This window comes from Staurois parvus, unplaced genomic scaffold (genome assembly GCF_062004578.1).
Source record: "Staurois parvus isolate SC_StPar_1 unplaced genomic scaffold, SC_StPar_1.0 ptg001065l, whole genome shotgun sequence".
Taxonomy (NCBI): domain Eukaryota; kingdom Metazoa; phylum Chordata; class Amphibia; order Anura; family Ranidae; genus Staurois; species Staurois parvus.
In genome coordinates, this window is record NW_028318861.1 from 1,903,232 (window position 1) to 1,917,032 (window position 13,801).

Below are 13,801 nucleotides of genomic sequence, written 5' to 3' on the forward strand. Positions count from 1 at the left end.
ATTTGTAGCAGATAAATCCCTTTGCTAATGTAACCTCAGAGTAAGAAAAGGTTTAATATTGTAAGGAAAGTAAATACTCTGGCTTTCCATATATCAACAATCAATGACAAGAATATTTAAATCAAGCTGCTTTCCCTCCTATGTCTAGGCATGTAAAAACTACAGCTTCCCATTAATTCCACTTTACCGTATGTCATACTGATGTTTCGTTATTAGAACAATTTGTTTCACAATGTTTTCCTATATTTTTTTAACAGGACAATTGTGTGTTGGTTGTAAATATCAATCAGAAAAACAGCGACCAGGATATTTTTGGGGACGCCTGTGACAATTGCCGTTTCAAACTGAACAATGACCAGAGGGACACTGACAATGATGGAGAGGGCGATGCTTGTGATGATGACATGGATGGGGATGGTGAGTAGACAGAAAGAGTTCCCTCACACATTCATATCATCTGTCATCATGATGACTATGAAGATCATAAATGAAATTTAAATTAGAGGGGTTAATAAAAGAAAAATTAAAATGGATATATTTTTGATTATTTGATATTTTGATTTATTATGCAGAAAAATAGAGAAATGTGAATGATGTAATCAATTAAGTGCCCATAGAAATATATACAGCAAACTCAACCTTTACCATTTGTATGAATTTTGTAGATTTTCACCATAGGATAACAATATCCAGGGGCGGACTGACCATTTGGAAACTCGGGCACTGCCTGAGGGCCCGGGGTCAGTAGGGGGCCCCATGAGATGCCCCTGGTACCTTTTTCATAGGCTTTTTTGAGTTTGGGCAAGGACACAGGGGCCCCATGATCCCCTATTGCCCCATGAGTTGTCAGTCCGCCCCTGACAATATCTACCTGTGTTAAAGGAGAAAAGACAAAGTACAATAACTATGATTTGTTCAGTTTAATCTCACATTTTTGATGGCTAGAGCCAGGAAGAGTATGTTCACATGGGTTCATGCCGTTCCATTTGCAGGGTGTCTGTGAGCAGATGCCCTGATGAATCAGAGCAGACAGAACAGGTCGGATGTCGGCTATGTGACATCTGTGCCCGTTTAGTTTTGTGTTCACATTTTGACAGTGGACTGTGGTGGACCTGTGTTGGATCTATGGGCTGCTGGGTCCAGAAAACTGGAAAAAAGGCAGTCCTTTTTTGTTTTTTTTCTGTACCTGGATGGACTCAGAGGGAGGTGGATGTAAACAGACACAAGTCCAAGACCTGCATGGAACTTCCAGTCTGGTCCTCCTGAAAAACTAACAGATGGACCTAATCGTAAAGCCCATGTGAACGGGGTTTTACAGGTTCGTTTTATCAACTCCTGTACCAAAGAAAATGGCTTAGCTGCTCCTAACAGCTGCAGCTACATTGTGTCGAGCACAGACACCAATTCTCACTGCAGATGCACCTCATATATGTGAACATCCACAATAGAAACAAATGGTTTTTTACGTGTCATGTAAATTAGATGTGGTTCAAAACGCATCCAATTTGCATATATGTGAACCGGGTCTAACACTTGTTTCAGCTAATCAGTGAAGCAACTGGCAGCAGCTCTGCTACACAGATCTAATCTCAGTTATTATCAAACTGGCAACATGGCCATGTGATTAAATATGTTGCTTGTATTACCCTCAACATAAATACTTCTGTACATTTTAATAACAAAATAGTTTATTCTCTGAGTTAATAGACAGTAGGAAATGTAAAAAAATAAAATGTGTAAAATGTTGGTTACCTTGTAAGTCAGTGCTAAGTAACTGCAGAGTTTCCAAACATCAATTATAACCATCCGTCTGTTTTTTTAAGCAATATTTTCCCACTCTTTCTTGACTAACACTTTCACAAATATTCTTAGGGTCTCTTGCAGGCACTGCATATGTTTGACAAATAATTGATGAAAGTTACATTTAGTGAATAAACAGTAATTGTGCATTCTAATTAACAGAATTATGTCATAATTAGCTTTGTTCCCTCCAGAGGTTGTGTTAACACCTTATTAGTGTATGACCTTTAACCAGGGTCCATAACTTTTAAATTCAACAATGTATATCAGCAGGATCCACGTTTCATTGTTGACCAGATTCTTGTGTATTGAAGGTATCAAAAACTTCCTGGACAACTGTCAGCGGGTTCCCAATGTGGATCAGAAGGATAAGGATGGAGATGGAGTGGGTGATGCATGTGACAGCTGCCCTGACATTATTAATCCAAACCAGGTTAGTAAAATGTGACCCAAAATTTGGTAACAAGACCTTTCATTACAGATGGTGGTGCTCCAAATACTGTGATAAACCTTGCAGGAGTTCCAAAACCTGCAGCACTCTATTAAGCATATTTTTACTTCAGTTTTTTTAGGTTACACTTGTTCCTGTCCTCTCTCACTCTTGGTTTCAAAGCTACCCTTTAGAGTTCTAGACCATTGGTCCTCAACCACTGGGCCATGAATTCCCCTCTCTCTCCCCTCCAGCCAGCTGAAGATTTGTTAACCTTCCACAGTGCCTCCCAGCTATCATAGTGCCCCCCCCCAACCTCCCATATTGACCCACGGTGCCCCCAGGTCCCCTGAGAGTCCTCAGCCTCCCCCCCCCCATATAAAAAGAACAGAGGACATCTCCCATAGCGTAAAAAGGTTTTCCCTGATGAAGCCACGTGGTTGGTGGCGTAACGTGCGGGGGCGGAGCCTAGTGACGTCATTGCCAGCTTTTTACAGAGCGGGAGTTTTGAATTGTAGATCACTATTTTACTGCTTCTATCATGTGAGTGACACTCTGGAATTATTTTATGTGGAATTAAAAAAGTATTACAGTATGGGACAGGGGTGGCTAACCTGTGGCTCTCCAGCTGTTGTGGAACTACATTTCCCATGAGGCATTGCAAAGATGGGAAGTTACTGACTTGCAGAGGCATGATGGAACTTGTAGTCCTGCAGCAGCTGGAGAGCCGCAGGTTGGCCACCCCTGGGGGAGATGTCCTCTGTTCTTTTTATATGTGGAGTTAGGCTGAGACGAGTCCCGTTTTATAGGGTCATTGAAGGGGTGCCTGTCATCAGCTCTCTGCTGCCATCTAGAGCATCATTTTGGAATTACCATGCTTGGTTGACCTGTATTAATTTATAGGTCCACAGTAGGAGGTGAGCGGCCATCCATATATATTTCTAGGTGGGGGAACATTGAGTTAAGGTGGAGCACCGTGTTTTTCAAATAGACTTTATTTATTCAGAGCACATCGTAGTGATTCTTCACCATTCAAGCACCTTATTTGATTTTCACCATTCAAGCACTTTATATGTATATTTAGATTTCATATTTTGATTGAACTATCACAATTGAATCTGTTTATGGACTATTATGTCTATATGAGTTAGCGCAACACTATTTACACTTTGCACATGCTCACCAAAATTGGACAATAGAAGATTGGAAAAACGTTGCCTGATCTGATGAGTCTCGATTTCAGCTGCAACATTCAGGAGGTAGGGTCAGAATTTGGTGTAAACAACATGAAAGCATGGATCCATCCTGGCTTGTATCAATGTTCATGGATGTGCAGCAGACAAATCTGCAGCAATTGCGTGATGCTATCATGTCAATATGGACCCAAATCTCTGAAGAATGTTTCCAACACCTTGTTGAATCTCTGCCATGAAGAATTAAGGCAGTTCTGAAGGCAAAAGAGGATCCAACCCAGAACTAGCAAGGTCTACCTAATAAAGTGGCCGGTGAGTGTATGTGCTCCTAGGCTGCTTTCCACTAACAAAAGGAAGATCTCTTCTTTATAAAGAAAGCCACATACATATTCCACATAATAAAGGTCATATCCATAACTGAAAATATACTGAAGCTACAGTATATGGGCAATGGGCTTACTTTGGCTCAAGGTTGTTTAAGTAAAAAAATATGATTCTTAAAGGTGTAATCTCCTTTCTCTTATTCCTATAGTCAGACATTGATAATGACCTGGTGGGAGATTCCTGTGACACCAACCAAGACAGGTATGTTGATTTGCTAACTGATAGTACAAAAACCACTCAAAATTAGTGTTTATTTCTAACAAGGGCTCTGGCATTTTTTAAAAGGGAAGCAAAGGGATTGATTGCCCTAAGAGCTAGCAATCAGTATTAAAGTACAGTTTCCTAACTGACCGAGTCTCTCCCTATGCAGTTTGTTGGCTTTCCCTGACCGTTCCCTACAAAAACTTTCAATACAATGACACTATGGCTACTTTGTGCCTCCCTCCCACTTCCTCTTTTATAGTGAGGGGGCTTGCACAAAACAAAGCCCCCATTATTGTCCTTTCTAAGCCAGTTGACCTATTTTGAATGCTTTTGCAGTGCATTATGATTGCCAGGAAAATTCTCAATTTGGGGGAGTCTGTGAACTGTGAACAGGCAGAGCTGGTAGACTGGAGCCTGAACCTCATCCCCATTGCTGTCACCATTTAAAAGAAAAAGGGCTTATGAAAAAAGCAATTGCAGCCAGCAGCAATGATATGTATTATTTATTACAGACATTTATATAGCATCATCAATCTATGCAGTGCTTTCCATTTATATTGTACATTCACATCATATACTTGTCAACCTGCAAATTGCCACTTTCATATTCTAGGAATTCTGGGAGGTTTAAAAAAGTGAAATATGAGTTTGTACCAATCCATTTGCAGATGTCATTTTCCTACATTAGAGAAAAATGCAGCACTTGATTGCTATGATAGACTTCATTCATCCAGTTTGCATACAGCTATAGCTCAAAGTGCTGTTGCGTCCAGTGGCGGTGTTTATCCATCTCTGAATGTACCCACCTATCTGCCCTCTTCCCCCAGTCTGAATGAGGCCCTAGATAAGATTCCTGTGGGAGTTCTATTTGTCCAACATTTCACTAGGGAGTGAGTGCATTTCTAGTAACAGCCGCTAGGTGGCAGCATATCACATGAAGAATCAACTCTTTGTAGAAACTACTTGTATGACTTCTGCTGAAAGTATTTGTTTACTGCCTGTCATACTCATCCAAAAACAGTCATTTCTAAGGCACTGCGCTGGATAATGCATGCAAATTTTGGGTTCAGTCTTTGGCTATCCTGATCTGCATTGGTGTTCCAGCTCAGTATCACAATATTGATGGCAGACACACCCGAGTAACTAGCATTTTCAAAAGTTATTTGCTATATTTCCTATGGAACATTCGGTGTGGGCACCTCTGAAGAACATCCATGAACAGTCATATGATACCTGTCACTGCTGACTTATATACAGATACATACCCCAAGGTAGTCAATCTGATCCTGACTTTACTACCTAGACAGTCACTGAGTGGAACAAGTATGCAGCCAGTGAAGTCTGAAAAGCATGCTTATTTCAGGTAAGCCAATGGCTGGGTAGTGAAGCCTCGTCTAGGAGGAACACCCTGGAGCAAGCATCTTAAGAAAGTTAGCAATTAAAAAATACATTGTCAAAAGTTCTAACTCTACCCCATTTTCCTAAAAATTGTTTTAGCCTATGCCCTGTTGTTCTAATTTCCCATTGTTTCCTGTCCTGATAGTAAGTGAAGGGAAATGTCATTAAAGGCCTAGCTTGCAGTAAAACCTGACAAAGGCTCTAACTCTTATCCTCTCTCTCCAAAATGAATGAAAAGTTTTGGCCAGAGATATACTTAGCCATCCAGTTTGATTTTTGTGGTGGGTAGTGTGCAGCAGGCCCCGTGAACATATATTCTTGTAATCCATTGGCCGGCCTTTTGTGAGTTCCAACATGCTGAAAGAAGAATTCCATGTATGGATGTTTTATACATAGTTACATTGGTCCAGCTTGAACCAATGTAACTATGCAATATACCATACCTGGCTGATGCCTCTTGAAGCTGAAAATGACTGAAGCAGACACTGACACTCTCCACTTACTGCCGGGTTTCGGCCACTCTTCACTTCAACCAATTCGAAATCTCTTTGCTAACCGCCAAAGCTAATGGCCACTACTCAGTGCTCCTACTCCTCGACCTCTCCGCGGCTTTCAACACAGTCGACCACCCCCTCCTCCTCAAAAAACTACACTCCCTCGGCCTCAGAGATTCCGCTCTCTCCTGGCTCTCGTCCTGCCTATCACAACGCTCCTTCAGCGTTACCTATAACGCTGCCACCTCCCCCTCACTCCCCCTCTCTGTTGGGGTCCCTCAAGGCTCTGTCCACGGGCCCCTTTTCTTCTCCATCTACACCTCCTCCCTTGGCCAACTGATACAGTCTCACGGCTTCAACTACCACCTCTATGCCGACGACACGCAAATCTATCTCTCTACCCCTCGCCTCACCCCTTCACCCACCTCTCCAAAACCGAGCTCCTAGTTTTCCCCCCAGCCCGCGCACCCCCCACTGACTTCTCCATCATGTCCAACAATGCCACCATCAGTCCCACCCCGCAAGCCAGAGTACTTGGTGTCATTCTAGACTCCAATCTGTCCTTCCAGCCCCAAGTCCAATCGCTAAGAAACTCATGCAGACTCCACCTCCGCAACATTTTCAAAATACGCCCATTCCTAACCCCAGAAATTACTAAGCAACTCATCCACTCCCTCATCATATCACGACTCAATTACTGCAACTCCCTCCTCACTGGCCTGCCTCACCACAGGCTATCCCCGCTTCAGTCGATCCTGAATATGGCAGCCAGACTCATCCACCTCACCAACCGCTCCGTTTCCGCCACCCCCCTCTGCCAATCCCTCCACTGGCTTCCGATTGCCCAACGGATCAACTTCAAAATGCTAACACTGACGTACAAAGCTGTCCATAACTCTGCCCCAAACTACATCACCGACCTAATATCCAAATACCACCCAAAACGCACTCTCCGCTCCTCACAAGACCTCCTTCTCTCTAGTTCCCTGGTCTCCTCATCCCATGCCCGCCTCCAGGACTTCTCCAGGGCATCACCCATCCTCTGGAACTCCTTACCCCAATCCATCAGACTATCACCTACTCTCCTCTCCTTTAGGCGCACCCTGAAAACCCACCTCTTCAGGGAAGCCTACCCTGCCTTCTGCTAATTGCCGATCTCCTCCACTCTTCCTACCACTCCATCCCCCACAGCTTTTCCTCCCGTACCACTATCCCCTCCCTCCTAGATTGTAAGCTCCAAGGAACAGGGCCCTCGAACCCCTCGTGTATTGCATTGTATTGTTATTGTACTGTCTCATGTATTGTCTCCCATTGTAATGTACAGCGCTGAGCGAACTGTTGGCACTATATAAATACTGAAGAATAATAATAATAATAAATTCATTCAGAATATGCAAAGCATTCTCTGAATGGTGCCCATGCCGAGCGACTGACCTCTTGTATTCACAATGCATCAGGCCAGTCGCTCAGCACAGGATCCAGAAGCAAGTGGAGATTACTGGAATAGCAGTGTCTACTTCAGTAATTTCTAGCTCCAAGAGCATTGGCCAGGTATGATACAATCACCAGGCACTTTATTAGGTACACCTGTTCAGTTGCTTGGTACCACAAATTGCTAATCAGCCAATCACATGGCAGCAGTTCAATGCATTTAGGCATTTAGATGTGGTGAAGACGACTTGTTGAAGTACAAACTGAGCATCAGATTGGGGAAGAAAGGGGATTTAAGTGACTTTTAACGTGGCATGGTTGTTGGTGCCAGACGGGCTGGTCTGAGTATTTAAAAAAGTGCTGATCTACTGGGATTTTCACGCTCAACCATCTGTAGGATTTACAGAGAATGGTCTGAAAAAAGAATAAATATCCAGTGAGCTGCAGTTGTGTGGACGAAAATGCCTTGTTGATGTCAGAGGTCAGAGGAGAATGGTCAGACTGGTTTGAGATGATAGAAAGGCAACAGTAATTCAAATAGCCACTCGTTATAACCAAGCCATGCAGAATACCATCTCTTGAATCAACAGTTCAGGCTGGTGGTGGTGGTGTAATGGTGTGGGGGATATTTTCTTGGCACTGTCAAGGTGTACCTAATAAATTGGCGCTATGTGTATATACAGTTCATAGTTACATTGGTCCAAGCTGGTCCAATGTAGCTATGTAAAAATAAACTAAATCTGGAATATTTCTTTAAGGAAGAGATCATTAGTTATTCTGATAGACCCAATGATTTTGTTTTACTATATCAGTGATGGCGATGGTCACCAGGACAGCACAGACAACTGTCCCACAGTCATCAACAGCTCCCAGCTGGACACGGACAAGGATGGACAAGGGGATGAGTGTGACGATGATGATGATAATGATGGAATACCAGACATCATTCCTCCAGGACCCGACAACTGTAGACTGGTGCCCAATCCAGGCCAGGAAGATGACAACAGTAAGAAGAGTGGCTTTATTTCATCCAGTTGCCTAGGAGAAACTATACCATTTTATTGTCCATTTTCCAGCAGTAATACTGGATTGCTTTAAAAAAGGCCTGGATTCTTTCTTGGATACACAGAATAGGTAAAGTTAAAGTTGATCCAGGGAATATCCGATTGCCTCTCGGGGGATCAGGAAGGAGTTTTTTTCCCTGCAGGAGCAAATTGGATCATGCCTTGCTGGGGTTTTTTTGCCTTCTTCTGGATCAACTGTGAATGTAGAATTATAAAATTTATTTATTTTAAATTTTTTTATGGTTGAACTGGATAGACTTTTGTCTTTTTTTTCAGCCATACTAACTATGTAACTATGTAATACTCATCTATCATTTAGTTTTATGCATATACCTCATGGATAACACATATTCATTAACAGAAAAACAAGCAACAAAAAGATGCAGAAATGCATAAGTATGACGAAACCACATTTTACTGCATGTTCATGGGTGTGAAATGTCTCTAGAGAGACATAGGGGTTTATTTACTAAAGCTGGAGAGTGCAAAATCTGATGCACTTCAGCATAGAAACCAATCAGCTTCCAGGTTTTATTGCCTGAGCTTAATTGAACAAGCTGAAGTTACCATGCACAGCTGCACCATATTCTGAGTGCACCAGTTTTAGTAAATCCACCCCACTGTCACATGGTAAGGTGAATATATTGGGCTCGAGGATGCTCTTTCCAGAGACAGGGTCACTTTGTTCTGCATGGTCAGAAGAGAGCCCAGCTCTTTCAGTCTAGCAGCTGCCCTGTTTACCTGGGGCTGGAAACAGCCCTGGCCTATGTTTTCCAGCACTTTCAGAGCCCTGGCTTTGTTTTCCAGTATTTTGGGCGGCATAGTGGCTTAGTGGTTAGCATGTATGCCTATGTTCATGCAGATTTCTTTCCACACTCAAAAGACGTTCTGGTAGGTTAATTGGCCTTAGCATGTGTGTACAAGTTGGCTATGCACATGTGATATCAAGGTCTACATGCCAGTCCCAAGCTGAGCAGCTGAGGAAAGACCTCTCATAAAAAATTCTGTGGAGAATTGCTTATGGTGCCCATAGAATTGACAAGAATCAGATGAATGAATGAATATATACACACATTTTTACCTGTTACCAGTCTCCATGTTTAGTATGTTCCTTCTCATGCTCTGTGCCCAGGTGATGGTGTTGGAGACATCTGCGAGTCAGATTTTGACCAGGACACGGTCATCGATCGTATTGACGTCTGTCCAGAAAATGCTGAGATCACCCTGACTGACTTTAGAGCTTATCAGACTGTTGTTCTGGACCCCGAGGGTGACGCTCAGATCGACCCCAACTGGATTGTTTTGAATCAGGTGAAGTCTATGAGTTTAGGTGTAATTCCATATTCATGCTGTGCAGATAGAGATGACACCATCCAACAGAGCATGACTCTTTATCATGATGTAATTTAAAGCGGAGTTCCACCCAAAAGGGGAAGTTCCACTTTAAAGATTGGTCCCCCACTCCCCATTAAAGATTGGAAGCTTTGGGGAGCGGGGGAGGAACGGGTACCCTAATTTGACAGGTACCCGCTCCCACTTCCGCTGCGATCGCCTAGGCGATCGGAAATGAAAGTTGTCCTCCTACCCTCCCTCCCCGAAGTCTTGTGGGACATATGACAGGTCCCAGAAGACGACAGGGCCATTCAGGAAGCGCAGCACTACTCACGCATGCGCAGTGGACACCCAGCTGTGAAGCCGCAAGCTGTCACAGCCGGGTGCCCACACTGAAGATGCCGGCCTCCTAGAATACAGGATGGCCGGTGAAACGGGCTGCGGCGGATGCAACGCGGGATCGTGGGACAGGTGAGTCGCTGTTTTTTAAAAGTCGGCAGCTACAGTTTTTGTAGCTGCTGACTTTTATTTTTTTACAGAGTGAGTGGAACTCCGCTTTAACCCACATTATATAGAAACCGTAAAGGTAAAGCATATAAAAATTATAGCTATGGCTACAGATAAACCAAAGCAAAACATGAACACCGTACATTGGTATTATTTATTTATTTATTTATTTATTTATTTATTTATCGAGTTTATATAGCGCCAAAGGGTTTGCTCAGCGCTGTACAATAGAGGGGGGACAATACATGAAACAGTACAGTAACATCAAACAGCACACAAGGGGTAAGAGGGCCCTACTCTTTCGAGCTTACAATCTAGGAGGGAGGGGGTAAAGGTACAGGAGGAAACGGCTGTGGGCGATGGAGTGGTAGGAGGAGGGAAGGGCAGCGGCTGTTAGGTGAGGGTGGGGTAGGCTTCCCTGAAGAGGTGGGTTTTCAGGGAGCGCCTGAAGGTGAGGAGGGAAGGTGACAGTCTGATGGATTGGGGTAGTGAGTTCCAGAGGATGGGGGAGGATCATACATGGTATCATACAATTGTGTTTTGTTGTACAAAGATGTAAGGAATGAAGAGAATGAGATTATGTTTTCTTTAAAATATGTTTTATTTATTTAAAGTAAACATGCCACAAACCTGCCAAAACTCAAGCAGAACATAAAAAGATAGTATACGTAAGCGGTGGTTACTTCCAGAGAAAGCCACAGGTCAGGTGATCCTGAAATATAGGCAGCTGAAGTTATATGCAGATCTTGTCTGTTTCTACAAATTTTGAGCTTAATTCTGCCCGTTCTCACTCACTCATTGGTCACTCAAGCCACCCTTTACATTAAAGAGCCAATTTATAAAGTTTGTGTGAGGGGATGGGAGCAACCTGGATTTTTAGAGAAAAAGCTGAGAATTTCACGTGACTTCAGCTGCCGTGTCTAGGAATTTGTTGACCAATTGAAGGTGTAGTTTTCACTGAAGCTAACCTCTGCATTTTATTCACTAATTATTCAGTTTGATCTGCTGAGGTTTGTGGCTAGGTTAGCCCTGATTCACACCTAACACGGCTTTGAAATCATGCTACTTCAAACCCGCCGATCAGGGCGATGTCTTGTGTGGGTTCCTGACATATGTGCAAATTCATGAAATTGAACTTGCAAAAAATAGTGCAGGAACCTTTCTCAAAGTCGGTATGACTCAGAGTCGCACTGATTTGAACAGTTCCATAGCCACAAATAGTGTGCGACTTGTCATGTGACTTTGACCTGTCAAGTGGCATTGCAAGTCGCACCGGTGTAATTCAGGGCACTTATGTTGTAATCACAAAACTTCTAAAATTATCAAATTGGAGGATTGTGGTACTGAGTAAAAATTTCTGCTGGGTCCATAGAAATATGAATGTCATTTCTGACCCAGATTAATGCTCCCTTTACCCTTCCTAGTAACAGTGGAAACATTATGATAATGGTGTGTTTTTAAAAAGTTTTACACTTGCAAACCTGTCTGCCACCAGCCAACCGACCAACTTTATGGGATGATGTATTTGCTGCACTACAGGTGCTCTTTAAAGGCTGTGCCTCTGTAACAATATAACACAATAGCTCATGCTGCAGCATAGTAATTATTTCTACAGCAATCTGCCGGAGGTGTTGGAATCATTGTGTTGTATGTATAGCATGTGTTCAATTCATCTAAAGTTACTTGCCAAATACTCATGTCTGGATAAATCATTACATTTCCAGGAAGTACGGAGCTCCATCCACTTCCCTGGATTAATGGCAATCTAATGATCTACTTTGGCTATACTGTATATGGTATTTGTTTAGATGTCTGTGTAGTGGGTTTCTGTGTGTACTGCAGGTATTATTTTCAATAGATGCATATATATGTATGTAAAATATAATGGCAGAACAACAAAATATACATAGCTCCCATTTTTTTAATTGGAAATCCCCTAACCTAAATCACAAGATTTTTTCTTGCTGACATTCTTCTTTATTACTTTCAGGGTATGGAGATTGTGCAGACCATGAACAGTGACCCTGGACTGGCTGTTGGTATGTCTGTTTAATCCTCTCCTAATCAGGGAGGCTAGAAATATTACTGCTATTACTGGGATAAGCAGCACAATCAAAGTGAAGGTTACATATAAAAAAAATAATGTAAATATGTTATTTATTCATTGCAGTCAATTGAGCACAAGCTGTACTCCATAGGAAGCATGGTTTACAGATTTTGCAGTGGGAACAAGCTCAAAACAACTGTAATAAAGTTGGACAATTGATACTATATTGAGGCTGTATCTGTGCTAGAAACTAGAGGCTGTGGATGCACAGATTGTAACTAGATGGACTCCAGTATGTCTAAAGTGTCAGGCCTCCCATAATGGGTATTTTATAGGTTATAATATTGGGATTATGTGAAGACCCTGATGGACTGAGTTTACCAATGAATAGATAGATAGATAGATAGATAGATAGATAGATAGATAGATAGCTGGATCTATATAATTTATAACCATATTCCTGTCCAAATGGGAGTATTGGGTGTTCCTTCCCACTTTACATGGTCTGGTTTTTTTTATTACACCATAATAAAATATATAAAAATACACACAAAAGAGTGGAAAACTCTCATAACACATACTGTAGATGCCAGTTGTCCTGGAATTGCCAGAACAGTTCCACATCTTGGCCCTCCGTTTCAGTGATGCTGTGTCCTGGGCCATGTCCTGAGATCACAGCGTCAACCGTATTTGAGTTACTGCTCATGATGTCGCTGACTGTATATTTGTTTCAGGTTAGTGAAGCGCTGAAGCCAGAGGATAACTATAGCCCATTTTAGAGGTTTTAAAACAAGCTTCTAATTGATTCTTTCATATTTTTTACATCAGGTTCCTTTCTGGGGTGAAGTACTTTATATATGGTGGTTGGCAGTGTTTCAATCTGGGTTCACTGAGGCCCCATCCCATGATCTCAAGGGCCTCCCATTCTGAACTGACACATTTACCTACACTATATTTCCAAAAGTATTGGGACACCTGCCTTTGAATGCACATGAACTTTAATGGCGTCCCAGTCTTCAATACTGAGCTGGCCCACCCTTTGCAGCTATAACAGCTTCTACTCTTCTGGGAAGGCTGTCCACAAGGTTGAGGAGTGTGTCTATGGGAAGGTTTGACCATTCTTCCAAAAGTGCATTTGTGAGGTCAGGCACCGATGTCAAACGAGAAGGACTGACTCGCAGTCTCCGCTCTAATTCATCCCAAAGGTGTTCTATCGGGTTGAGGTCAGGACTCTGTGCAGGCCAGTCAAGTTCCTCCACCCCAAACTCACTCATCCATGTCTTTATGGACCTTGCTTTGTGCACTGGGGTGCAGTCATGTTGGAATAGGTAATTGCAACAGGAAGGGGCCATTCCCAAACTGTTCCCACAAAGTTGGGAGCATGAAATTGTCCGAAATGTCTTGGTATGCTGACGCCTTAAGAGTTCCCTTCACTGGAACTAAGGGGCCAAGCCCAACCCCTGAAAAACAACCCCACACCATAATCCCCCCTCCACCAAACTTTACACTTGGCACAA

General features: G+C 42.7%; 1 protein-coding gene across 1 annotated transcript in view; it reads left to right on the top strand.

Annotated features, from left to right (window-relative positions):
* The window catches only part of THBS4 (thrombospondin 4), an 83,501-nt gene that overhangs the window by 58,673 nt on the left and 11,027 nt on the right, over window positions 1-13,801 (top strand). Inside the window, exons 13-18 of the mRNA XM_089658376.1 lie at window positions 258-417; window positions 2,115-2,233; window positions 3,956-4,008; window positions 8,147-8,340; window positions 9,531-9,709; window positions 12,228-12,276. Of these exons, the coding sequence (XP_089514502.1) occupies window positions 258-417; window positions 2,115-2,233; window positions 3,956-4,008; window positions 8,147-8,340; window positions 9,531-9,709; window positions 12,228-12,276 (754 nt within the window). The remainder of the gene's footprint in view (window positions 1-257; window positions 418-2,114; window positions 2,234-3,955; window positions 4,009-8,146; window positions 8,341-9,530; window positions 9,710-12,227; window positions 12,277-13,801) is intronic.